At 38.8% G+C, this 27831-nt stretch overlaps 1 protein-coding gene across 13 annotated transcripts in view; it reads right to left on the minus strand.

Moving 5' to 3' along the window:
- The window catches only part of SPoCk (secretory pathway calcium atpase), a 75819-nt gene that overhangs the window by 4948 nt on the left and 43040 nt on the right, over positions 1–27831 (minus strand). For 8 of the 13 annotated variants that reach the window (XR_011416303.1, XR_011416305.1, XR_011416306.1 and 5 more), the window contains one exon: positions 4584–6297. Coding sequence is in view for 1 of the 13 variants with exons in the window: in XM_070207809.1 (XP_070063910.1) it covers positions 4584–6297 (1714 nt within the window). In the remaining 12 variants the exon portion in view is untranslated. Of the gene's footprint in view, positions 1–4583; positions 6298–10027; positions 10091–10434; positions 10610–11529; positions 11663–11983; positions 12199–27831 lie in introns of those variants that run through there. The other 5 variants (XR_011416309.1, XR_011416310.1, XR_011416311.1 and 2 more) reach the window with 5 other exon arrangements.

A 27831-nucleotide genomic window follows, 5' to 3' on the forward strand; every position in this document is an offset into this window, starting at 1 on the left:
TAATTAGAATATTTACTTTGTGCACGAAATAGCAAATATTTTGGCATTGTGCACATATTCGTATCATTGTAAATGCTTTAAAAAGGCATTAGTGGGAATAAAATCCAAAAAGGCGTCGAGCAGCTGGTAACAGGCCCTCAATACATGACACAGGCCACTGACAAAAGCATCAACAAATTAGTCAAATTTGAAACTTTGTTATGGCTGATAAATGCCTGGCTAAAATATGTGGAAAATGCATGCAACAAAGTTGAAAGCAACACGAGAGCGAAAGAGCTGGAAAAGTTTGTAAAGTTTTTCAAAAATTTGTCGCAGCCAACAAAACCGCAGGCCAAAAGCGGATTAGAGAAGTTTTTGCTGGTTGCGGCACAACCAAAAGTTGCAAGCGCATGAAAATGACGATGGGCAAGTTTATGAAAATATTAAGCGAGCTGCATGCAACAAGCGCATGCAGCATGCCACTTGAGCAGCCAGCAAAAAAAAAAAAAAAACACACAAATAGAGAAAATGAAAACAAAAATCAAAATAAAATCAAAGCAACAAAAATCTTGTGTGCGACAGAAAAAAGAAAAACAAAGGAAACTTCAACAAGCAGCAAAATGGAAGAACAAGCGCTTGCAACAACTTGCATGGAATGCTCTCATTTGGTAATGGAAAATTGTGGGCGTCGAGCGCCCCAAGCGAACTGTTTGTGACATTTGCATTTATATCGGTAGCTGCCAACTGACATGGAGGGGTTGAGATTGGGATTGGGATCGGGTTGTTGCATGCCTCTTGTACTTGTGTTTATTAAGCGACTTGCGTATACGTGACAATTCTTTCAACGCTGCCGCTGCCGCTGCTGCTGCTGCTGCTGCTGCTGATGATGACTTTCGACTCGCTCCCTTGATGTTTCCTGCTGCCATGGCCAGCGATGCGAGATTATCTCCGGCTTCCGTTTGGCTTTCTGCTCGGGCAGAAGTCTGGCCTGTTAAGCAGCGCCAGGCGTCTCGTCGATTGATGTTCAACACTCTTGGTTGCATGTCAGAGCTCTCCTATTGGATTACAACTGCATTTCCAAATGCACTTCGCTAATTGGATATGTGTCAAGTCTGAGGGAAATTCAGAAGCAGCAGCTGCAGCTGCGATAACATCGGCAGCATCAGCAACATCTGAAGGCGTGACTCCAGTCCGGATATGTGGCATTGATTAGAATTTGCTGATGCTTAGCCTTTGCGAGAGGATGCTTTTTGACTTTACTGTCGAACAAGTGCTTATGCAATAATGCTTCTTTAAGCGATATACAATCAATAAATTAAATTAAGTAACCTGTAATTTGCGTATATAAAACTCCGATTCAGGAGGAAGGAAGCCTCAATAGATTTCGACTTAGATGTGTCTTAGATGCGAGAGTTTACTTCGCTTATGTAACAAATCGATATATTTATCGATGTAATCGATTAAACAACGGGCATTCAAGAATCGATATTTGTAACTATGTGAGAACGGCAAGTTGAAGCTATAGGATGTTAATGTCGGGCATATAATTAAAATATGAGAAATTGAATGAAATAAAATGAAAATGGTAGTAATTTTAATATTAATCGATACATATCAGGCAACACTATCGATAGAACTGTCGCTTTTTACATTACTTCACTCAATAAGAAAACCATCGAAAGCTTAATAACATTTTAGCTTAATTAAATGTTTAATTACTTAGACACTTTACAATTGCGGTATGGCTCAACATTCGACTTGCGGTTGCCATTGAGACGAACAAACCTGAGCCAGACGAACATTCCGCAAATTAAATTAGCCGTAAAGCAGAAGCAGCTCTATTTAAGCAGCTAACGACAAAACAGGCAAGCAGGCTGCATAATTGGCAACCAAATTGAAAATGAAATACACCAACTCAATTAAGTCTGCTCCAGCTCTCAATAAAGCCGTCCGCCTGTCAGTCTGTCCATCGTCCATCATCTATCTATCTACTTGTCTGGGTGCAGTCATCGTCCTTAGTCATACATACAAGTGTACGTGCACAGCAAATTACTGGGGATTAGTTCAGCCAAACTGGTCAGTAACTAGACAACAGGCCGGGGGGCCAAGCTAGTGGCCAATTAGGTAGGGCATACCCCATAAGCGGATTTTGGGGTCTTTATAATAACAGATAGACTTGCCGGGCAAAGGGGGAAGCGTCGCTGAGAGGAGAGTGTCGGAAACTCATTTGCAATTTGAACGTCAAATTTCAATCAATATGCAGGTCTGCAGCTCGAGGCTTTAAATCAAATTCAGTTATTTCCCCCCGATGATGCGGGCATTCTATAATTATGCCGTTATTCACTGCTCCAAAGAGGAAAATCGCAAGCAACAAAAAAATGGATATCGCAAAATGAAGCAAGTAAAACATTTTAGATGCCCTGTAGAAAATACAAAAACCAAATTTTAAAGCAATTATTTTAAAGCTATTAAACTATCGGTGGTAAATAAAGAGCTATTGATATCAATATTTTGGCTAAAAAGAGTAATCATAATCGAAAGATAATTCACTTTTGCGATCCATTATACAAAGCATTTAACGTATTATTAAGTTGGCTGCGGCTGAGAATGCATTAACGATTGGCATCCTGTTAAGTTGGCTGCGCCTGAGCGTGTTAACTAACACTAAAATGTAGTTTGTTTAAGCCAATTCGATTTCATAACTTTGAATATATTAGATATGTTGCAAACAAACTGTCAAACTCATTATACCCCTCTTATAAGCATATAAACAAGCTGCAAAGTGAATTGAAGTTTTTTCAAAGTAGAGTATTGTAAAGCAAGAGGTTGCACAGAAGGTAGTGAAGCTGGAACTACAAATGGAGCAAAAGTTGTTGTCCATGTTGATGAATTCCTGTTTGCTGCAGACGAAAATGATGACGATGGCGATGATGGTGATGGTGATGGTGATGAGACCTGGCGATGACGCCAACGATGACGATGGGGAGTTTGGGCTACAGTTAATTATTTCAGCGACTGACGATGCGGCTACTGATGGTTCAGATACTACTACCTCTGCTTCTGCTGTTGCTACCCCAGTGCGTGGCAGGATATTAGATGTGGGTCTGGTTCTATTCGCCCTGCGGGCGCCAGGACAACAGCCAGCGCTGAGCAGGAGAATGTCGCTACCTGTGCTAGCTTCCTGTACTTTTTTTCCCTTTTCTTCCTCATTTCTTGATTCATTTTTTGTTGCTTTCAGGGCGCTTTGTGCGATATCTTTTCCAATTTGCTGCGTTCCCTAACCGCATTTTACTGTACACTCAGAAAAAATTCGATATTTTTTTTAATTTACGCCCGAACAAGTTTTAAATATCTTGATATGAGCAAACATTTGTTTTCATATAAGAACACTTTCGAAATGACAAGATTAATATTCTTCTGTTATTATATTCAATCTTGATATATGTGTATTTAGAATTATTTTTTTCTGGCAGTGTACATTCCTTGAGCTTGGTGAATTTTTCGTTGCACGCCTCAAACGAGATGTTGGCGGCTTCTATTTAGGTACTTATATATGGTTAAACATAAGTTCTTTGTAGTTAATGAAAAAGTTGGGCTCAAAGTGCATTCCAGTTGTCATCAGCTTAGGAAGGCACTTTGCACTTTGCCAGCAAATTTTATGCAAGTTTCGCTTGCAAACTTGAAAGTTACACTGGGCTACATGAAGACGTTCAAGTACAGTTGTCACACACGCTCCTCCGAGAATGGGCGAGACCAACTTGCATCCAAGTGCAGCTAAACTAAACTAAAAACTTCAAGTGGAACTCGACTTGCGGCTAACTGAGAACCGAAAGATGAGAGCTGAGAGCTGGAAACTTTTAGCCTGCTTCAACTGACATGGTTAATTAATTCTGTTTGCATACTTTTAGGCTGTCCGGCAGGACAGGCTGGCTGCCATTGTATGTGGCTCACGCCCTTAACCCTTGACTTCTCAGTGCCAGCCCCACAACATAGATACACAAGCACACATACTACATCATAGTCCAGTCTTATTTTATTTTAGTGCCGGGCATAAATTGTGGTGATTTAAGCAAAGAGGGGGCACTTGTGGGCGTGCCAGGCTGTCACTTTTAATTACGCAGCGTTGACAAATTTATTTGCATAGTTTTGGGCTCGCTGGCACTAAGGTTAAAGCCAACAATTTGTGGCTAACATGAGCATATCCTAAAGAGCTTTTAATTGAGTTTTGAGTTCAGATTATGCCAAAAAGAAAGTAAATTTGTGAACTCAGCCCAAACTATTTGTTTGGCTTACTTGCCATTTGAATTGAATTAGGCAAAGAGCTTGTCGGCCCAAACTAGCTGAAAACGAGCGCAGATAAACGCTTTTTAACTGGATTTAACAGATGCGCCGCTGATTGAAGGACGAATTGGAAACTTCTACGGGAAAATCAGTTGACTTTTCAGCTAATTGATAACATGAAAACGAAGCGAATAAGCTGTCTTTAAAGATGATATATATGCCTGATATTTATCCACATTTAAATGTGTTAAAAGCAAGGCAACAAACAGGGTTTGAACCGAGCTACTATTAAATCGAACCTTAAGAATTTTCAAAAAACTTACCAATAGCCATTGCCGTCTCCTGGGCATCGCCAGTGACCATCTTGACACGAACACCGCTCTGCATCAGCATCTCAATGGACTCCCTGACGAGGGGTCGCGGCGGATCGGTGATGCCGACCAGGCCGCAATAGATCAAGTCCTGCATGGATCTGCCTTTGGCCAGGGCCAGCACGCGCAAGCCTTTGCGTCCAATTTCATAGGCCTCGGCCAGAAACTCAGCCTCGTTCTGCTTGGTGAGGGGCACGGTTTGAGTGCCAAATTGATATTTGGTGCACTGGGGTAGCAGCATTTCGAGGGCGCCCTTGGCAAAGAAGATTTCCTCCTTGTTGTTGTTGTATTTGTGTATACACTTGACGGCCATCATCTTTTGCTCCGAGCTGAAGGGATACTCCTGGATGCGCACATAATTCTCGGCCGTGGCATACATGCCATTCTTCATGGCAACGGCAACGAGAGCACCCTCTGTCGGCTGTCCGAGGAGCGTGCCATTCTGTATGTAGGCATTGTTGCAAACGGCGCCAATCTCTAAGAGATTCGTGATATTCGTCTTGGCCATTTCCACGTTGTTGCAGTGACGAATGTGTATCTCCCCTTGGTCATTATAGCCGGCACCGGTCACGTCCGCCATGTACCCGTCGGAGGTAATGATAATTGTGGCCGTCATTTCGTTTTTGGTCAGCGTGCCGGTCTTGTCCGAGCAAATGACATTGACACAGCCCAATGTCTCCACGGTGGGCAGCTTCTTGACAATCGCGTTGCGTTTGGCCATGCGCATGACGCCCAGTGCCAGGGTGACAGTCACCACAATAGGCAGACCCTCGGGTATGGCGGCAACAGCCAATGAGACACTGATGTTGAACATCTCCGAGAGAGGTTTGCCCTGTAGCCAGCCGAGCAGCATGATGACGCCAATAATGAGAAAGGAGTAGAAGCTCAGCTGGGCGCCCAGTATGTCCATTGACTTTTGCAGCGGCGTCTTGGGCGCCTCCTCGGCCTGCATCATCTTGAAGACCTCACCGAATTCGCTGCGCTCGCCCGTGCTGACCACAATGCCCTTGCCATTGCCACAGCGGACCAGGGTGCCCATAAAAGCGATATTCTTCATGTTGCTGTGGTCCTTGACGTTCGTATTGTTTAGCAGCACGTCGGTGATCTTGCGTGCCGGCTCCGTTTCGCCAGTAAAGCTGCTCTCGTCAATGGAGAGATCGACTGCCTCAAAGAGACGCACATCGGCGGGCACACGGTCGCCCACATTCAGATAGACCACATCGCCGGGCACCAGTTCACGTGCGAGGAACGTATCGAGGCGTCCCTCGCGCAGGCAATGGCACTCTGGCGGCACCAGCTTCTTCAGCTCCTCCAGACTCTTCTCGGAACGATACTCCTGGATGAAGGCGACCGTAACCACAATAAGAATGGCTATGGTTATGCTGACGGCATCGTCAAACTGTTTCATGATCACCGAGACGAGAGCGGAGCCAAGCAGCAGTAGGATTAGTGGATTCCTAAACTGCTCGATGTACTTCTTCCATGTCGGATCCTCCTCGATGACATTCAGCTCATTGTGGCCGATGATCTTGGCGCGATATTTGGCCTCTGTCCATTTCAAGCCGGTCCGCACATCGACCTGCAGGCGTCCGGCTACCTCAGAGGCGCTGTGCGTCGATGACTCGGAGGTGGAGAGCAGCATTTCGGGTGTTAGGGTTAGACCCGTCTGCGGGAAAGCCAAGAAAAATCTCCAATTAACTTCACTTTCAACACATTGAATGATAGATGATAGATAGAAAATGATATTAATAGATCTCTCCAGTGGATATAATAATATTTATATTTACATGATGAATAAGAAGTAAATGTTATAGTAAGCTGATCTTGGCCAGATGTTTCTCAAAAACTCTTGGCGAACTCCATAGAGCTAATGTAATCATGAGCTATATATAATCTTTTCTCCTCACTATTTCCATATTTTTCCTAACATTGCTTCTATTCTGTTCTGTTTTATTGTCATGTCATAGGCTATTCTGAATGAATCCAGATATAAAATATTCCATTAACTTTGGCCAAAAACTTTATTGATTTTCCTGTCTTCTGGTGTTCCATTTCATGTTCCATTTGACCGCAAAGGAATTCCTTGACAACAGCACATTTTGCCATGGTAACCCGTTCACCACTTGCAGCTAATTTACACTAGCCAACAAGTTTGTAATCATTCATGTCGTTGCACAAAGCCAGACCGACAAGCAGACAATGTCCACACCGAAACTCTTGCCACATGAGCTCTACCCTCGCCTCCTTAATTGTCAACTTTTGTTATGTGCACCCGGTCTGCCTCTGTCATGTCCAGCTGGCGGGGGAGTCAACCGTCAGCCAGAGTTGCCACCCACTCGTGATTTCGACAAGCAAATGGCCGAATACGTGACTTTCTGACATTAAAAACGTTTCTTATTTTAATTTATTTTTTTCCTTTTCATATTTTTTTATAGATCTCGCTCCCTTTTTGGGGCGTGTGGTTGGGCTTTGGGAAGTTGTGTCTGGGCTGCATTCATGCAAAATAAATTCAAATTGCAAGTGTGTGTGTGTGTGCGTACGTGTGAGTGAAAGAACAGGTCGTAAATTCTGTGTGGCAAATGTGATATGCATTCAAGTTTGCAGTTTTTCGAATCTCCAGCTTGGGGTTTGGTTTTAATTTGGAGTAGTCCCGGATTTAGTTTACTTTTTATTGCCCCACTGTTGCGAACGCACAATAAAATGCTACTCAGTGGGAATTCCAACTTGTTCTCCTACAAATAGTAATTCATAACTTGAGTATCTACCATGCTAGCGAGATATTTCTCTGAATATCAAGAGCTTAGCTCCGAATTCTGCTTAACCAAATTTACAAACCTATCATTATTCGCCCACTGGCATTTAACTTTGGCCAAATCTCTCAAAGTCCAACAAGGTAAAGCATTCAGTGCAAAGGCATTTCATTATGAATACTATGCTGTGCGCGTTTTAATTAAATACAATTTTCGATAGTTCCAACTAAAATGGAAACAAATGGGTTACAAATAAAGCGGGCGGGCGTAAATTACGCTGCTTCATGTTATGCAATGGAGAATTATCGTGATTGCATTCAAATGAACAAAACTAAATCAAATAGAAACAATTGTCGGCCTTATGACAAATGTGACATACCCTTGCATTTATAATTTTTATTAAATGTGCGTATGGAATAAGTTAGCTACTCTTCTCATATTTCCTATATATTTATAAAGTCAACTTTATTCCAACAAGAAGGCATAGACTACTTATCTAAGGCCTGCAGCAAGAAAAGCAAGAAGCCCGCGAGACTTAGGATTAAAGACAGCTAGATTTCAATCAAGAATGACAAGATTCTTGACTCGGCAAGATTATTGTCGTACTGTTTGAAAGAATATGCGTGTGAGTTTGAAAATCGTTAAAGCTGTTATTTTAAATAAGCATCACAAGTCATAGAAAAGTTCTAATACCCTTTGCAAGTGTGTGCATAGAAACTATCACAGATGCTGTTGCGCCAGTGGAAGTTTTAATCGGTTTGGTTTATTTATGCTTCATGCATCATTTAAACGTATAAACTGTGCTGCGGTTGCAAATTAAATACTGTGCATGCACATACAGTCAAAGCACGCTATAGAGAATCATTTGCAAATCAAGCGAAATTGTCAAAGTGTGAGTCAATAAAGTTGAGATAGAGTTATTGAAACTGCTTGGAAAATATGCAATGAAATATACGAAATATTCATTGTTTGTTTTAGCCAAGCTCGACCGTATCGACTATATTTTTTTTAATTTTATGAATTGTTCAGCTGTCTGTTTTTTATTCGAGTTTTAAAGTACGTGGGCCATTGGAATATTTCAGACAGCTAATTGCGAAATTAAATTCGCAGTTTTATGCGAATTTAGCTGCCGTTTTTGCCAGATTTGTTGTCAGCCCCCAAGCCCCTCGGGGGCACAAATCCATCAACAAGTCAAGTGCTGCCACATCAGATTGTTTGCCCGATGGCTACTTCAAATTAAAATAGCATCGACGGCAGCCAGACACAGCCCCAAGCCCCATATCAACATAAAAGAGCGTGTTTGCTCTGCAGAGTTTGCCTATTCCGCTTTGAATCAAGTGCTTGCGATACCCTATAAAATGGCATTCTATCTTATCTTGTTATGCGTTTGAGCAGTTCATGAAATATCCAAAATACTTCACTTAATTATTGTATGATAAACCTCGCACTACAACATCTACCAGCTCATAAGACATAATCTTTCATATAAACAATATTCTATCTTTATAGTCTTCTATCATCGACTTTTCTGTTAGCAAAGTGTTTGCTCTGAGTATCATTTTTTACAAATAGTCTGATGAATGAGAAAACTCTTCTCTTTGCATACTCTGGGCACAAACTGAATATTGGTTATTAAAAAATGTTATGTCTACCCTTGCCTCGCGACGCTTTTATTGTCATAAACTGCGTTGCTACCTTTATTCAATTATTTCTACACTGGTAAAAAAAAAGCGAGTGCTTTTGTCTTGTGACTGCGCTATATTTTTTGTTGTTTTATTTTTAACAGTACTCTTGTGCTGGCCTACATTGAACTTTGGTGTTTTGACAGCTACCACTTCCCCCCTAAACCCCACCTGAGCCCCCGATGCCATAGTTGCTTTGTGTACTCAGCCGTCAAATACGAAAAAAAAAAAAAAAATAGTTTCAAAAAACAACTAAAAGTTGTCTAGTTTTGCGTAGCACAAAAGTCAAATATGTATCTAGTTGCGGCTTTGTCGAGCTTTAAAACGTTTTAGCCAGAATTGAGCTATTTTAAAAGTGTTTGCCATGTTAAACAAAAAACTAATTAGTTATTGCCACGATAAGCAGCAAGAAGTAAAAAACTTCTGTCATGATTTTAAATCAACTTGTTATTGCACACGTGCAACAAGAATCCTGAATGAGTATATTTGCATGGTCAGTCCCTTAACACAGCACATTATATTTGTAATTGCATAAGATAGTGGCATCGAGTTCATTAATATTACAATTTTCATTAGCACCAGCCGGTTTTTTATACTCTGCACGTAAATCTTTAGCTTGACATAAGCAAATCCGTACCAGGCGGTTCCAATCTTAAAAACCAGCTACTTGCACATAAATTTCACATTATCATACAACTATTTTATCCCAACAAATTTCCAGTACTTTCAGGTCTAGGGCCCTAATGATTAATTGAGCTGATTAGCAATGCACAACTATAATGATTCGTAATTGAAGCCAAAAAGACGAATGCCAACACAGACTACAACACGTGTGTGGCTGAGCTGATCGGATGATCCGATAATTTCGAGTAGTTCCCCACGCCACAAAAAAAAAAACCCTTTATACTTATAACGGGACGTTCACAAAATGCTTGATCAGTTCAAAGCTGATATATGTGTATACCTGATCATCGTCAATGTATATGCTTATCGCACGCCTTGTTCTAAGCATCGTTCTAAGCTCCTGCAAGTAAAGCTCTAAAAATATATACATATTTTTGAATTGATACCGACACCACTTGAGTAGAAGATATCACGCACCATAACCACATCAAACCAAAAACAAAAATAGTTGCTCTAGCCGAGAGTGCTCGACTAGTTGATACTCTGTACCAGCTGTGAATTGCTGCGCATACAGGCATGAAAATTTAATTACGATATGAGATACTGAAATGCGATACAAATGGAAACACGGACATAAGAACATGCCAACAAATCAGAATCCGAATTAAATTGTGTACAGGGTATAACGAAAGTCGAGTATATAATGAAGCATACCCACAACCAATAACAAACATATATGCCACTTACATCAGACGTATTGATGACTATCATTTTGATAGAGCAAAGACGATTACGTCGATGGGATGAATTCTTATCATTAGTGCGGGCTCCGGACCCACTCGCTCGACATTTAACAAAGGTAGACGACACAAAATAGCACGCTAATCAAAACCTTGCAGTGTATTAGGAGTCCAGCAGGGGCCTGTCGAGGTTAGTTCTGATTTTAATCAATTTTATTTCTTTAATTGTGAGAGCTTTGCGAACATGAATAATATCGTAGGAGTGCATATATATTTTTTCTAGTACATTTATATTTTCTAATTTGCGCAAGTGTTGAAGTACGATTCTTTGGAAACAATGCTAATAATAGGTCCCAGTTCCAAGTTCCAGGAGCTATGTTTAATAAAATAAAATTGGTATATAAATAAAATCCAACATCTTGGCTAGTTTTGCTAATGGGATTGCGCATGGAGTTAACGTTAATTAGCATCGCTTGCGATAAATATTTAAGCATACATAGAATTGGCTCAAATTATTTTATAGATCATTTCTTATCAGATCATCATCCCAGCAAAAAAAAAAAAAATAGATTAAGAAAATAGGTAAATTGAATATTTTAATCAGGCGACGTGGGTCATTGACAGCTCTCTATGAAGCTACGTGCTTAGATATTTATAAGCACCTATGGAATTGATTATTCATTTCGAATTAAAAATTTCACTTCAATAACAAAGCGGACAGCGAAATAAACAAACTGTTGTTGTACGGCTGAATCAGAATATGCCACGAAGAACGTTGCCAATAAGACAAAGAACAGACTCCAATTGGAGCGATCACAGCCATGCATTGGTATGCCAATTGCAGACACACTCACACATGTTCACTAAAGCATACACAAGTATTGAAGGCATTTATGCTTGTATGTATGCATGACTGTCTTTTAGTGACGTCAAGTTTCTGAAGAATTGTGCGAATGTTTTGCTCTTTGCTTGAAGTATTTGGTAGAAAAACGATAACGTGGCCGTTGTGCACGGACTGAGGTGGGGAATTAAAACACTGAGTCCGGGTACGGCGATTATTTGTTTTTTTTTTGCTGTTTTGAAATGCGTGAAACACTTTTACTTGATATAAACGTAAGACGAACAACGAGTTTGTTCACTTGGCACAGGAGTGGACACTTTTTATGATCTTATGCTGATGTTTTATGATTTTCGGGAGCTTTGCCGGCGTTGCGATTGAGAAGCTCCGAACACGACTAAACAGACAATTTCCTATTGTCAAACAACAAAGCGATAAAACGTTGCTACAAAATTGAATTGATGATTTCTCTGATGGGAGTACATATTTTTGATAAATAGCTGGGAGATAGACGTGTGCATATGTTTGTAAGTATGTACATTGACAGGTAGAAATAGACGGATAAATGAGCGACAATCATGGACAAGCGGAACAACAACAAAAAAACGGCACAAAAACAACCAAAAGAGCGGCCAGACAGCCAGCTACACACACACATACACACAGACTGATAGAGAGAGAGCGAGAGAGCGCGTGAGACATTGTCGGTTTTACTCACGCGACAAATGGAATATGAAATGCCACTTGAAGCACTTGGAATTCAATTGCCTTTTGTTTCAATTCGATTTGTTATGCACTTTCCTGGTTTTACTTATATTTAACTGCTTCTTTTTCTTATTGTTTATTATTTTACACCAAGCAGAATACAAATTTTTAATTATGAACTAGAAGACAATGAAGGCGACGTGTACAATACACAACGGCGGCAAACGGCGAACTGAGGCGGCCAAGCTGACCTGTAAAGAGCGCAGCAGCTGGAGCATGAGAGCGACAGAGATAGAGTGGCAGCGGGTGAGCGAACGTGGCAGTAAGAAGAACGCGCGCAAATAAAGTGAGCGCAGAGAGCTTAAAAAATACTCGCACATTGGCATCAGAATAATTTGAATTTGCAAACGATATGAGATTGTGGTCAATCGTACAAATGAGCTTTTTTATGCTATGCACAACACATAAATATAGATGGAAATGCTTATATTAAATTCAATTAAATTTTTTAATTATTATAAATAAATAAATATAGCATTTCTTAAAATGTTGCACATTTGACTCAATGTACCACTGTATCAAGACAAATGCAGGTTTCATTTTAGCAGGTAACATAACTTGAATCTGAAGGAGAGCGTAGCAATAGGTTGCTGCTCAAAGAATGCTGAGCAAATCCAGCAAAGAAATATGCAAGCAACAAGAATTAAGCAGAAGAGAGAGAGAGAGTGCGAGCAACAGAGAGAGAGCGGATATGTTCATTGAAAAGATCACAAACACAGAGGCTCGGTTTGTTTGAGCTAGTCTGAGTATGGGTCAAGTTCGAGTGATAATAAAATGGGTTCGTGATGTGATTCAACGGCAATCGGAAGTTGTATACATATGTACACACGGGTGTTAGTCGGTGTATGCTAAATTATTACTTGTTTTGATTACAATTGCTTTGCCCCATCTAATTGCTCTATTCGTAAAAATGACTTCTCTTGGCTTGTCAACCGATGTTTCTTATTGTTCGATTTGGCATTCTAATTAGCATGCAAATTGGGAACATTAGACAGACCTTAATCATGTGTTTTAGATTTGTATCTGAGCGGTATTACGATGATCGATAACAATACAATAATTTGCAAATAATACGCGCTTGATATTTGTATAACATCATTTAGAAGGTCTACATGAATATCCAATTAGCTAAAGACGATAACAAACGTGAATCTTGAAGACGTGGGTCTTCTTTCTTGCTTATTGCCTTAAAACTTAGGACAGCTCATTAGTAGGGCTCTTTTTTTTTGTGTCCCTTGGCAACCGTAGCAAAAATGCAACACCTGTTGATTAATGCTGCAAGCACTTTTTCCCGACACAAAATGTTTTGTGGCTGTGTCGTGTTTCTTTGAGTTCGCAAATAATTAGGAAAATTTTAATCATGCTAATCAACTTGCGTACTTCAGGACACCCAACACAGATAAACTCAACTGCCTGCCACATTTAAAGAGAGTTTGTTTTATTTCTTTTCGTTTCGGCTCTACCTTTTCATTTCCCGTTAAGCTTTTCATGGGGCACTTTTCTTTTTGCTGGGCGGAAAACAACTTTGACTAATGATGCTGTCTTGACGGACGATTGTGTGAGTTGGTCCACAACTCCACAATTGTTGCTCACCAGGGGCAATTCTCAATTCCTCTTCCTCTCTCTCTCTCTCTCTCTCTCTCTTTCTCTGTCTCCCTCTCTCTTAAATACAGAGACAATAATAAGGCAGCATCGTGAGGTCAAAGGCAGATGCCGCAAAACTGTTGGCGCTTCTTTGCGAGTCGTTATTAATTTACGTCGTTTACTAGAGATCCTGCAGGTTACCAAAGGAGTTGGGGGAAGGGCTGAGTATGGGGCAGCAGGTGGGCATCGTTTGCACAAAAGTTGTGTTGCGAAAAGTTGCAACCATTTTGGTTGCCGCCAAAAGACGCTTTTGAGCATAGTTGCAACAATTTCCGGCATCAATTACCCCAACAAAGCACCGTGGTAAATAATACAGTTCATGCACAAAAATAACAAAGCTGAAAAGTCGGTAGATGCTTGGGATTTTCAAAATTTAGAGACTTGGTAAAATATTGTTTAAAAAAAAAATATGGCAAAAATATCGCATTTCAACTAACTAACTGAGCATGGACAACTCACAAAGGATAAAAAAGGATTATATTGAAATATGAATATCTAAATTTCTTGCATGTGCATGTCTAAAAATATAAAAAGTATACATATTTTTAGTTGTTATTTATTAGATGTAATTCTAGTTTCAAAAGGTCATAGGCAGTTGCTAACTTCTTTTATTTCTCAACCACTGTAAGAAACTGCAGGTGGACCTGGTTGATTGGATGGCTGGTTGCCAGGAGACATCTGTCGACAGCGTCTTCAGGGAACTGCTTAAAAATGTTGTGCCTTGGCAAGGGGATTAGTTTTGTGTGGGACGTCGAAACACAAATTGCAACTTAGCTGGCGTCTAATTGGCATACATATTTTATGGTCATAATGAGTACTGAAATCTAAGGTATCTTCAGTTTGTTAAAGGATAGAAAAAGACACGGCTGAATCCGCCCACAATTGGCTGGTCTAAGGCATGCACCTGTGTTGACAGTTGTCAGGCATTTTCTAGCTCAATAGCTGCAATCAGACAGGCACTCGAAATGGGAATTGTTTATTTGCACTGGCTGAAAAATGCCAGCCATGGTATATATTGTCCTGCTGACAGTTAGCCTGCTATCAGCAGGCATTTGCCATAGCTGAAATTTGATTTTCAAACCCAAAAATCACACTTCAATGCTTCCATTGACACTTCAACGAGCCACAAGCGTCGTTTGTTGTACAATTCGATTCAATTTCAGCTAGTCTCTTGGCTGTCTTCCCTGTCCGTCTATTTGTCTATCTAGCTGCCTGTTCGTCTGTCTGTTAAGCTCATCTCGTTGCTGGTCAAATTATGCGGCAACGCATTTCATGACCAGCAGCCATTTGTCTATGCACAAGCTGTTGCATTAGGCACATTTGTATTTCATTTGGCTTAAACAGTGAAAATCTTCTGAACAGGTTAAACCGACCACATTTTCCACTTTGAAACTATGAATGTGTATCTCCCATAATGCCAACAAAAACACGCAGAGCATGTGAGCACTGATTAATTGTTTCGACAGCACACATAAGAGTTGGTTTTAAGCTTCATTCGATCAAAAATTGATTCAATTTCGTTAAATTAAAGCACGGCAGTTAAGCACGAAGGAAAAACAAGCACATAAAAGCTTTCAGGCAGTTAAATGGAATTAAACTAACTTCTGTCTAACTCTAGTCTAACTTTTCCGTAGACTAATTGATTCCAAGTCGAATCAATCATTTTCTTTTGCCACTTGGCAATTCTTTAAAGAGCCAAAAACTTTGTTATCGAGGGAACGCATCAAATCGCATTTGTAGCCGCTAAACCAACGAAATAACCAAAAATAAAAAAATAAGACTAAAAAATGGCTGCTAGACGCGACGCATACATCATCCGAATGCAATCGTTCACAACGCCCAAAAGCCAACGTGCACGTTAACCCCAAACGCAAACCCATGCGGGGTCCGTGCTATGCGTTACTTAATGGTCAAGCGCTGAACCAGCCCCCCCACCCCCTTGCAACACCCACACATTACGTATCCCCCCTCTGCATAACAAATGGCGAACAAGTGCGCCCATTATTCTCGCCCCAATTGCGGACAGGATCCTTGGGCTCCATGGCAACCAGTTTATTTTGTTTGCGTAGCAAATGTCGTGTAAAAGCTGAAAAATCGTTGAATCGCCCGAGGAGCCAAAACGGCATCAGCCGTGGCCTAAACTACGCAAATTTCGAGCAGGCAGCTGTCTAACGAGCTTAACGGAAATGCACAAGAAAATGCAAAAATGGAAAATCAAATGAAAAGTGTACGAGAAGCGTGTAAAAAATGTGCGAAAAATTATTTGGCATTCAATCGAAATACATCAAACGTTGAGTGGAGGGGGCAACCGCTAATGATGAGCAAATAGTCTTGTTAAAGAGATATCAAACGACGATTCGCTGCTATCTAGATATATATGCAAATGAGAACTGAGTTTCCACTTGAAGGAAGAAATCTATAAGATAAAGAGCAAAAGACAAATTGTATTAAGGCGGTTTTGCGAATGAATCATCAGCTTATGCTAGACTTTAATCCGAACATTATTACAATTAGCTTTAGACTCTCATAGAATGCGCCGTTACGTCTTGTGAAATTATCAAATTCTATAATATATAAAATATTGATCAAGACAATCAGCTAAGAACCAGCACTCTATCCTTTCATATGTGTGAAGGAAAACTTGAAACTTGTATTTGATACGCAGCACAAGCATTTTTTTTTTTTTTGAGAGAGGACTTCGATGAAATTGTTACATATCGATTTTACAGATAAGAAACACTTTTTAAATATTTGGAAGGCATTTGTAGGATCTGAGCATTTCATACAGAAGCATCGAAGGTATTCGAGAAAAGCTAAAAAAGAAAAGGGAACCCAGTTGCTGCACAAAGTGCATATACTTCTATTATGTTTTCTTACAAATAGGATTATTTGTAACATCATTTGTATATGATATGATTTTATTCAGATTTTGAGCTTTTAGTTAAATTTACTTATGGTCATTAAAATTTCTATTATTAAAATACTTCTTCTTAGGCATAAACTACAGCTCCGTTAAGCTGTTTGCACTTCACACCCAGCTCCTGGCAGGCTGAGTGGTTTTTGAAGTAGCTGAACCAAAGCGTTTAGGGCAGCGCATAAAGTGCCTCGAACACAAGTTGAGTTCTATGGCATTGTGGTAATTTGCACATTTTCTGCGCTATTAAATGCAACTCGAGTTAGAGCAGAAGCCAAGAGGCTTAAGCCAACAGCAGGCCTTCTTTTCGACATTGGAGTAGCCACAAAGCTTAATGTGGGGCTTGACGTGGATGCATTGCTAAATGCCTGCAGGCAGCTTTCGGTCTTTGGCTCTGAAATCAATCCCAATCGCAACTCACAGGCAAACAAGGCAAACAAATACAACCATTTGATTTGCTAACCAATTTCGCACAAGCAGTTGCCAGATTTTCATGCATGAAAGCAGTCTGCATTTTGGCCACATTCAAGGGGTTACGATTAAAACGTTCCATGAAACCTGCAAGTTTTATCAGACAGACACAGAAAAGAAATGGAAAGGGACCGAAATTATAATAAAACCTACTTGTGTTTCGAGTGTAATAATTAGCTGTTGATACTTTCAAAAATTGGGTGATTGAAAAATAACAAAAATAGATGAAAACTGCAAGATTACAGATTATTCATTTATAAAACTAACAAATTTTATTTAGCACAATACACCTTATATTCTTTTTGAAAATTTGCCGACTTTTCTTTCCTACCATTTTCCGGAACGCGTAAATTTGCATTTAAAAAAGAAAAATAGCTGCATTTAAAGAGGAAAAATAGGGAACTCCTTTGAATTTCATATATATAGTAGCTAGAATATATGTATGTATGTGCATATATAAAGTATGCTGCCTGCCTGGCTTAATTGTGTGTGTGCGCCGCTTTGTTGCCCCAAAACAAAAATCCCTTAAAATGCGGGCTGCTCCCGACTGCCGGGGCAATTACATGCAACTTCCCTCCTGTTGGGGGGCCAGCACTCTTTTAAGTGTTGCCATTCTTTGCAAACCATTTGTTTGTTTTTCGACTACCTTTCGGTTGCACTTTATGCAGGAATAATAAATTTGTGAATTTTGCTTTGTTTTACGACACTTTTCACTCGACGCTGTGGTGTAATGGGTGTCAAATAGTGAGGTTAGGTTTCCTTTTAAGAATTCAGTTACTTTAAAGTGCACTCACTACAGATTCTATACATAAAGCCGAGACAAGCCCACTAAATTCTTTAGGTAAATGATACCAAGAGCCCGTTTCTAAGGACTTTTCAAACTTAAATAATCGCCTTTCTATGCAATTCTCATGTATTTAAGTGTCCCCTGAGCATAACACAGCTTACTATACGCTCTTTTCATCCGTTGAAATCTCATCAAGCATTTCCAGCTGAATAGACACCCATTAGCTGCGTTTTGCAGCACACAACATTAATTCCCACTTAGTTCTCTTGCCCTTTGCTGGTTTCGCTTTGCTTCCTTTTGTGGCAGACCTTCAATTATAAGCACCACCATGCACAATGTCATAATTACACTTGTCGGGGTTTCCTTTTAAAGATTTTAGTGGGTAACAATACGCCTTTTAAAGCTGAACAAGCTATCCCATCGAAAGGCAAACATACTGGGAGCAACGTAAAACGAGAAACAATAATGGATTGCAATGGATTGTATTTACATATGGATTTTCCGCTGATGCCAACCCAGACTAGCGTGGGGATTGAAGAAGGGGAACTGAAATAGCACAATGCATCTCACTAAGTGGATGTGAATCCGAGTACTAGACGCAGCAGTCACTAGATACAGTCGCCCAGCCCCGCCGAGTAATGGAAACGAATAAATCTTGAATGCCTCAAATATTTGCAATATGCGACGCTGTTGTTGTCGCCGTTGCCATCGTGTGGAGGCTGTTGCATGCAGCAGATATGGGAGGACGCAGTAAAACAAATTTCTATACAACACTTTATGTAGCAAGAAAGAAATAAAAGAAATCACCAAGTTGGCGTTGCTGCAGCTCGAGCCTGCGCCGGTTCAAGGCAGTCAGGACCATTATAATAGTTTGCAACGCCTCCAGCCCGAGTCGATGGCGCGTTGCGAGGGGAATTGCGTGGGGTTAAACTCACTTTGACACTCGAGAGCCGCAACGAGATAAAAATGGCTGCAAGTCGGACAGCAGACGATGCCTGTCTGGGGTGTAAAGTGAGTGCATAGACAACAACACGCAGTGCATACAAAGCGTAAGGCGAACGAACATGCTTCGTGCTATGCTTTTCGTTCTTAAAATAATATAAAATATACATTGGAGGAGCTAAACTGGATAACGGCATAATATGATATTACGCATACGCCGTGTGGCAACTAGCTAAGTATAAATAGCATGATGTTCTTAAAGTAAATTTTATCAGCTAGCAAGTGAACAATTCAATCGTAGACATCTGCTTAAAATACATGTTAAACGTTAAGAGCACATTATAGCTTGCTAGCGTTTAAAGAATCCAACGTATATTGGTCGTCGAAACTACAGTAAAGCTTTCTAGCTTATAATATTTTTAAAAACATTCGTTGTAGCTTTTTGAAAAGCTTTAAAAGCACATTAAACCACATTTTAACAGCTTTGAAGGGCAAAAGTGAACTTCAAAACTGTCTTTGTCTTAGGTATCGAGGTAACATTAAACCCTTATAGCTTACACCAGTTCCACAAAGATTAGCTTAAGCTATTTGAAAGCTTTAAAAGCACATTAAGCCTAAGCTTAAGCTTAAAGAGTCTATTATGAGTTATGCTGATTATATTAAACGGAGTTTAAAAAATATTAAAAAACCACCGTACAGAAATATATTAAAAATCAACTTTGAGCAACTTTGGGCAAAAATAACTATATATTTAGAAAATACTTTCAAAGGACATAAAAGCTTAAGGCAGGTTAAATTGTATCGATTGGTGAAGATAAAGCTCCCTTAAAGAACTAAAATATAAGACTAATCTATTTATTATAGCTTGAATTAGTCTAAGTTCAATGAAAGGCCAAAGTTTACAATGAAAATATAAAATAGCAACTTTGAGATATTCTCTCATATGCTAGGTTTCTTATTAGCTTTCTTTGGCTGTACTCTGCTGTAAGTTTCAGTTAGTGTCTTTGCACCAATGGCAAGCAAATTTGGCAGAGTGCTGTCAATGCAAATCAAGCCATGTGGAGCACAGCCCATGCAATTCTTTAGTCGATGTCAATTTTTGTGGCAATCTGTTGCCAACGGACGAACGTTGATAACACAAATGCTAAACGAAGTTGCATGAAAAATGCAAAGCAGACAATTGTTGTTCTTGCCTCCTGCATTGTCTCTGTTGCAAGCTTCATTAGATGCACGTAACCAGCAGCAACAGCAGCAGCAAAGGCCGCATTAGAGAAGGAAGGAAGGAAGGAAGCAGGCAGCCGCAGCTGCAGCTGACTGTCGTTCGCTTGTTCTGGGGTAAGGCAAGCGGCACTAATAGATGTGGCATTCAAATTTATTTTCAATGCATGTGCCAGAGGCAATGCACAGTTGGAACACAGTTGAATCCAAGTTGGAACCGAGTTTGAGCACAAGCCCCAAATGCGTGACACTTAAGTGACAATTTAGACGACACATGTGGGAGCCAAACATGTAAATTGCAATTGTACGACTTCGTAATGTGAGCTGTACAGTAAAACTATTGAGGCACAACTGCGAGACACTAAAGTCTCACATGAGACCCAACACGAGTTACTAACATTTTAACCAAGGAATGCTTTTTCAATCACAAATGCAATTGTAAGCCAGCACTAAAAACGAATGAGAAAACTTAATGTATTTAAATATTTATTGTATTTTCACAATTAAAAAAAAAAAAGGAATGAGATTTGCTGCAAAAAGTTGTCGTCTTTCACTGTGAACCACTCGAAAACTTTGCTTTGAAGTTCGCTTCAACAGACAAAAAAAAAACTCGTTACTATCGAGTACTCAAAAAAACGAGTATCTGTCATAAGCTTGGCTAACAGACATTAGCAGTAATTACAGTATATGTAATGGAGGATTAGGCAGACAATAGCTATATAAAATCTACAGCAATTTACGATCATTTATTCAAATGCTAGCTAAGGGAACTTTTAACAAAGGCTATAATCCGCACATTCCCAGAACAGCACACAATCACAACAAAGCAGTGTGAAAAAAAGTCTCTCTAAACTGTAAATTTAATTAATTAAGAGTATGTTCAAGTGCAAACAACCAGCCAGGCAGCGACAAAGCAAAACTTTGACGACAGACAATAGAGAACACAACAACAAAAACTATATATATTGACAAAGTTCCCGATAACTTTTTCTCACAACTAACGTAAAACTCCAAGGGGCAAATAATTGCTGGCAGAAACGGAAGTGAAATCAGCTCGAAAGGCGTGTATTGCGGCAGCTACAGAAGTTGCATAGATAAATAACGTATACGCCGCGTGCGACTAATAGAAAATTTTATAAAGCGACAAGTACAAAACAAATAGAGAGAACTGAGAGTTTAGATAGTTTAAGAATATATATAATACACCAAAGATATATATACTGAATATTTCATAAAATTGGCAAGATATTTAACATGTAGATAATACAAAATACAAAAACAAAATTATAATGTTTTTCTGAAATCTGGAATCAAAAACATGTTATTCAATCATTTTTCACTTTCATTACATTATTTTAAATATATATTATCAAAATGCACAAAAATAATATAACATTTTAAGTTGGGGATATTAAACACTCGCACTCACACACACACACACACATACACTTACTGACACACAAAACAAAAGCGAAAAGCGTGAGCATTGAATATTTAATGGTATTGAAATTATTTAATAATAATATTGAGGCCAGCATATGGCAAGAGCAAACGGGAAGTGAAAAGAAATGGGAAATTGCAGTTGCTAGGGCGGAGCACAGACTGATAATTTACATATAATTGAGTGCAGTTCATTTTGGGCGTGTGTGTGTGCGTGTGTGTGCGTATATCCTGTGTGTGTGCAGTTATCGTTGCAGGCTGAACGGAATTTATATGCATTCGTTTGTTCTGTGCATGTAAAATGAAAATTTATGCACACTTAATGGTCGCCTTTGGCAGTAGCCACGCCCCCCCTCAATACGCCCAAGCCGTAGACTGAGACAAAGCCACGCCCACATATCCTGTTGAATGCACTCGTTAACTCGGCAGCCTCTCAACGGTGCACTGCCCGACGTGTTACGCTCTCTGCCCGCTCCCAAATGAATTATGTTATATTTTATTTCCCTCAGTCTATCTCTCTCTCTCTCTCTCTCTCTCTCATAAATAACTCGAGCCTTTATCCGTCTCTTTCCGTCAGTTGAATTGCCCATTTTTCATTGCGGTTTGTCGCATTTTAACATATAAATTCGTGACAGGAAAGTTGATGATGAATGCCGCTTTTAAATTAAGTTCAGATTTCAGTTATATTTATACATATATATATGTATGTAGATTTCTTTCCTGTTGAGGAAATTGTGGAAATTTCTTTGAGCACAATTTTCATGTCTTTTGTATGCGTCTGGTCAAGTTTTGTTGTATGCGGGCTGTAATTACGAATCGTTCGTTTGTATTATTGAATTAAATTACTTTTGCATTTTGGCCTAAGGCAGCATGAAAATTATAAGCGAAGATTAAAGATTTTCAATTTAAGATTAAATTTAAAAGAACAATTTAGCATTTTTAACCGAATTTTCCCATAGAACAATACGATGAAGTAATCTAATTCCAATAAGAATTTGCCCATTTGGAAGCAAAGTGAAAATATTAAATGCCAGGTTTGCAGGTGATATCATGAGGAAAACAAAAAATTGTACTTGTGTTATAGTTATACTTAGACAAGCCTCGACAATAGCAAAAGGTAAACATTATGTTAAACATGCTTACTTTATGACAAACTTTCACAGCGAAAAAAAAAACAATCTCGCTCCACTTTTGCCACAAGCCAAACAAGTTGAAATACTGTTGTGGCACGTAAAGGAACTTGAAAACTACGACAAAAAACCGAAGAGCAACAAAAAAATAATAATAATAAAGAAACAAAGAAAACGCAGTACTTCAATTTTTGTGAATGCAAAAGTAAAAAAAAAAAAAAAAAAAACAGAAAAAAGTTGATGCCAAAGTTATAAAGGTAACTGTTGGGTTGGGAAAAGGCGAGAGCACCGAGGGAAATAAACTGTAGTTTGCAGAACGTGAAGTTTTCTATATTATGCTTATTTTCCCTTATTGAAAACTTATTGCAAAATGAAAATAATGCGCATAAATTGCCGACAAAGTGCCGGCAAAAGAGAGCACACAACATAAAAATAATAATAGGAAATTCCTTTAGCGCAATTTCAATAAAAAACTAAAGTTTTCTCAGCTCGCAAAAGAATGCATTGTTAAACCTTGGCAAAAGGTTGCCCCCTAAGGAACTGACCAACAAATGTTGGCTGGTTAGGTCGCTGGCATCTTCCAATTTCTCGTCTCGTTGCACCTGTTGCCGCTTAGCTGCAACAAACTCCTTGCAACAGAACATTAACTGGACACATGCATCTTCAGTCAAGTCAGTCACCCTTAAGAGTCAGCAGCTGTAGCACAATGATTGTAGTCTGTTTTTAGGCTTGGGTTTTAACAATAAATAAGTTCATTTAAATAATGGCAAAGTACTCATGAAGCGTTGATTAAATACCAATAAATTAAATAATATATCCTCATGAAATATAGTCAATAATTTTGCTTAATTTTAATGAATGGCACATTTAAAATGCAATTAACAAACAGAAACAATCACCCGCCATTTGGGAGAACATAAAAATATTTTGAATAGTTTATCGTATATTAAATATATATATGTAATGAAATATAGTATAATGAAATCTTCTATACTTTCAAGACTAAAGAAATATTAGAGAGATTATGAAAAAACGGAATAGGTCCGAACAATTTAAGACCATTAAAATGAAATATAATCTAATCAAATATATCGTATATTGTTTTTTATTGCAAATTTTTCAGCACAAATCTCAACTAATATTTATATTTGTTTTGAACAACAATATTCAATTCACGTACAGCTAATTCAATTGCAGCTACAATTTTGCGTTATGCGCATATTCATTTAATTTTTCAATTAGCAAAATAAACACATGCCGATAAAATATAGCGCAGGACTAGGCAAACACATATTGTGATTGTTGTGTGTTTTTAATTACATTACAGCGAGAAATTGCAATTTTTATTTGCCAGCCGACAGAGGACTGGACAGGGACAGGGCGAGGGGTAGCACAAAAAGACAGAATTGTAATCAATTATGTGTTGAAAATATTGCAAATATTTTTGGCACTCAAATTTACATGCCAAAAGTAATATTTACTGCGAAACTATGCATTGGGTTCTTTAATTATTGATAGAAAAGTCAAGTAAGCAACTGTTGAAATATTAAAATAACAATTTATGGCAAAAATAGTAAGGATTTATCCTCGAAATGTCAAATACTAAAAATACCCTTGCAAGCCTAATGAATCGATCCTTTGGGAGCTTGCAGCATACGTATGAAGCAAATTAAATAAATTAAAATTTAAAATTAATTATTCAAGAGTAAAGGAATGATTAGAATATAAATCTAAGCACGTAAAAAACTCAAATAAATATATTTTTGAATAAATGAATTAATTTATTTGGCATTAACGGGTTAAGCAACGTGCCAACTAAGCCGAATTCATTTATTTATTTCCTTTCAGCTTAATATTTAATTAATTTTAGCTTACACAGCTCTGATTTCAACCTATTTGGGCGGCTTTTGTTCAAACCGAGTCCAATAAAAAATTCTTAAATACATCGCATTGATTTGGATTACAGCCGCTTCCCTCTTCCCTCGGCTGCTGTCAGCAGGTTCATAAATTTCATTTTCGATTGTTTTTTTTTTTTTTTCATTGTAATAACAATTTTACGCGTGTTAATTATTTGCACATTCATCAAATTAAGCCAGCAACCGCACTCACAATTTATTTAATTTTAATTGTTTTCGTGTGCTGCGCACATTTTTAATGCACAGCCGCATATATAAACCAAATATATAAATGTTTAAAAGGAATTATGAATGTGCTTGTGCAAAAAAAAGGGTTTTAAATTTATTGACACATTGTCAGCAGACGCCGCATAATTAGTTGGCTTAAATCTGACGTTTTTATAGAGTGGCATCGGTCTGTTCAAATAAAATGCAATTTGGCTTAATTTTTGGCGTCGCTTTATCCTCGCCACGGACATTATTTATACAAATAGTCGCAGCAAATTATTTACTACATTTTTTTGAACAAACTAAAAACTATCGGACTCAATGAAAAGCAAATAAAACTTGTAATATTCCTAGTCAATTATATAAGACAACAACAACAAGTTACCTGCCAAATGATAGAATCCTTATAAGTCTCTGCGGACTTTTAATAAATCATTCAAGAGAAATTACTTGGTAAGTAACGAGTGCGAGTCGTGGCCGCAAAATTCAGGTCAATGCGTTTCAGGTAAAAACAAAGCTAAGAAATTACAATTTCTAGCTAGCTGATGAGCCAGCAAAACACGTTAACGATGCACTCAAGTCCGCAAAAAAAAGCCAGAAAGAGCGAAAATGGTAAGAGAAAGAGAACTAGCCGTTAGGAGCAGGTTAGCCGCATGCAGTTTTCAGCCACTTACATCATCGAGCACAAGTTTGCAACTCCATAAAATGTTCTTTCACATGCAGCTCCCCGGCCGCACGTTCTAGCCATTCAACCCGAATCCATGAAAGCCGTTAAGTGCCCCCTGAGCAGCCCACAAGTTTTCCATTTAGCAGGCGGCAAGGATAGCGGAAAAGCCACAAAAGTAATATGCCAGCAAAGCTGAGAGGGGGCTAGCTAACAGCGGGCACAAGAAAGAGGCCAAGTTGAAGCAAAGTGTTGATTTAAAGGCGGAGCATCGAAGGATGTGGCATAGAGCCCACGAACAAGGAACAAGGAACAAGGAACTTGAAACACGTCGTGGGGCAACAACTTGGGCGTAGTTAAACAAAAGACTTGCCGGCAAAACTGACTAAGCAAAATCAATATTGATGTTCATTCGATTGAAACGGCAAGGTGCTAGAAGCGGAGCACAGCGGCGTCAAGGGGTCTACATCCCACAAAGGACACTCGAGTGTTGTTCGGGCGGTGTAAGACAAAAAACTTTGACAAGCCGATTGAAGTTGAGCACAGCTTAGCTAGGAAAATTGTTAATTTTCAATAGCACGTTACAAGAGGAACAACAAAACTCTTGAAGCAACAACTTTTTTATTCCTATTGAAATCAAAATTAACTTATAAATGTTGGACTTCACCTGGCCACAGAGAGCACAAGGAATCAAGGTGTATGTGTGTATAAGTAAAATAAGAGTCTATTACGGGTTGATCATTAGGAACTTATTGTATGATGGTCAAACTTAAACGCATTGAAATTAATATTGCAATAATAAAATGTATGCTAAAGGTAAAAATTCTCTAAATTCTCAATATAGAACTGAATGCGGGAGGAATTCAAGTGAAATATTCGAAATATTAGAGATATTATAAATAATATTTATCGATTTTATTGAAATGAGAATATTGGAAATATTACAAGCTTATGGAATAATCTACAGCTCCTATCGTTTCTGTGTTAAATGCTTTGCTACAAGCGGAAGGAAGGAAGGCAGAACATACGAGCACATGACATCGCAAAAGATCTTACGGTCCCAATGATAGGGCATGTCAAGAGACAAGCAGCTGAGTACCCATCTAAGTTTCACAAAGTCCTGGCAAGGTGGCGAATAAGGAGACCTAAAAAGTCCCTCCCAACAGATCATTCGATGCTGCTCAGCCAAACAAACTAGAACCTAGCCTAGACTAAACAAAATGAACATAACACCATCTGCTACCTGTACGCATCTAAACGTATACACTTTAAAGCAAAAACTAAAGTTGTAACAGCATATAAGATAATAATTAAATCAAGAAAATTCTATTATACCCGTATTTAGTAACTTTCAAAGAGTACAGGGTATAAAAAAAAAGTGATCATAGAGATTAACCAATTAACAACAATGTTCATGTAAGGCAATCGGGTTGAGTCTAAAATATAACTATTAAAACTCAGCCAAAGTTCTTAACAATGACAATTTTCAATAAAATAATCATAGAGAACTAAATAACACAATTTTCAGCAATTTAAAGTTGGTTGCATTTTTAACTATGAACTTTTAATTTAGTTGCTTCGCTCATCACCTGCAGAGTTTGTGTTTCGCTATGCATTTGATATCCTTTCGCCCTGTTTCTCTTCTTTTCTTTTTGCTTGCGCTTTATCTCTCTCTCTCTCTCTCTAACTCTATGTTTCTCTGTCGCTCTATAGCTCTCTCATTAGCACAGCATTCATCAAGTGTGCAAAGCGGCTAAGAAAATCCAGTCGGGAAACTTTGAAGCAAGAAAAGCAAAAATAGCTACAAAATAATCGAAAAACTTTTTAATATAGCATATTTTTTCCACGTCCCAACGCTGGCATAAAACTATGCTAGAAACTAAGTTGCTTCCCTCTCTTTTTCTCTACTCCCCCTCTCCTTCCATTTTATATTATTTTCTACTCTTTCACTTATGTTGTCTGCGGATAATGCGAACAGCGCTTACATAAAAGTTGCATTTGCTTGAACTAATTTATCATTTCCGGCTGAGAGATTCGATCGTTTTTTTTTTTTTCTTTCTTAACACACTAATTTAAGAACCTATGCTAATAATGAGCAGATGAAAGAGGGTCAGTGCTTTTGACAAAAGTCCGACTAGGAAACACTCTATGTCCCCCTTATTAACAATCATATGCTAGAGTTGGAACCTAAAACTATTTACAAGCTCTAAGAATCTATGATATGTAGTAAAGAAGGTTGACAGTCGACATGGGGCTATGCTATACTAAGTAGGCAGAAGGTCGACCAAAGTCTCTTTTTTTATCAAGAATTCTAGAATTCTACAGGGTCGCTTTTGCTGGTAACTTCATAAGTATCCTCGGCTATCCGTTCCAAGCAGTTGCAGGGCATAACAAGTTTCACTGAGTGTGAGCAAATGTGGCCAAGAATAATTGAAAAGCGCTGCTAATTGCAGCGACAACTTATCCAG

This window comes from Drosophila virilis, chromosome 3 (genome assembly GCF_030788295.1).
Source record: "Drosophila virilis strain 15010-1051.87 chromosome 3, Dvir_AGI_RSII-ME, whole genome shotgun sequence".
NCBI lineage: Eukaryota > Metazoa > Arthropoda > Insecta > Diptera > Drosophilidae > Drosophila > Drosophila virilis.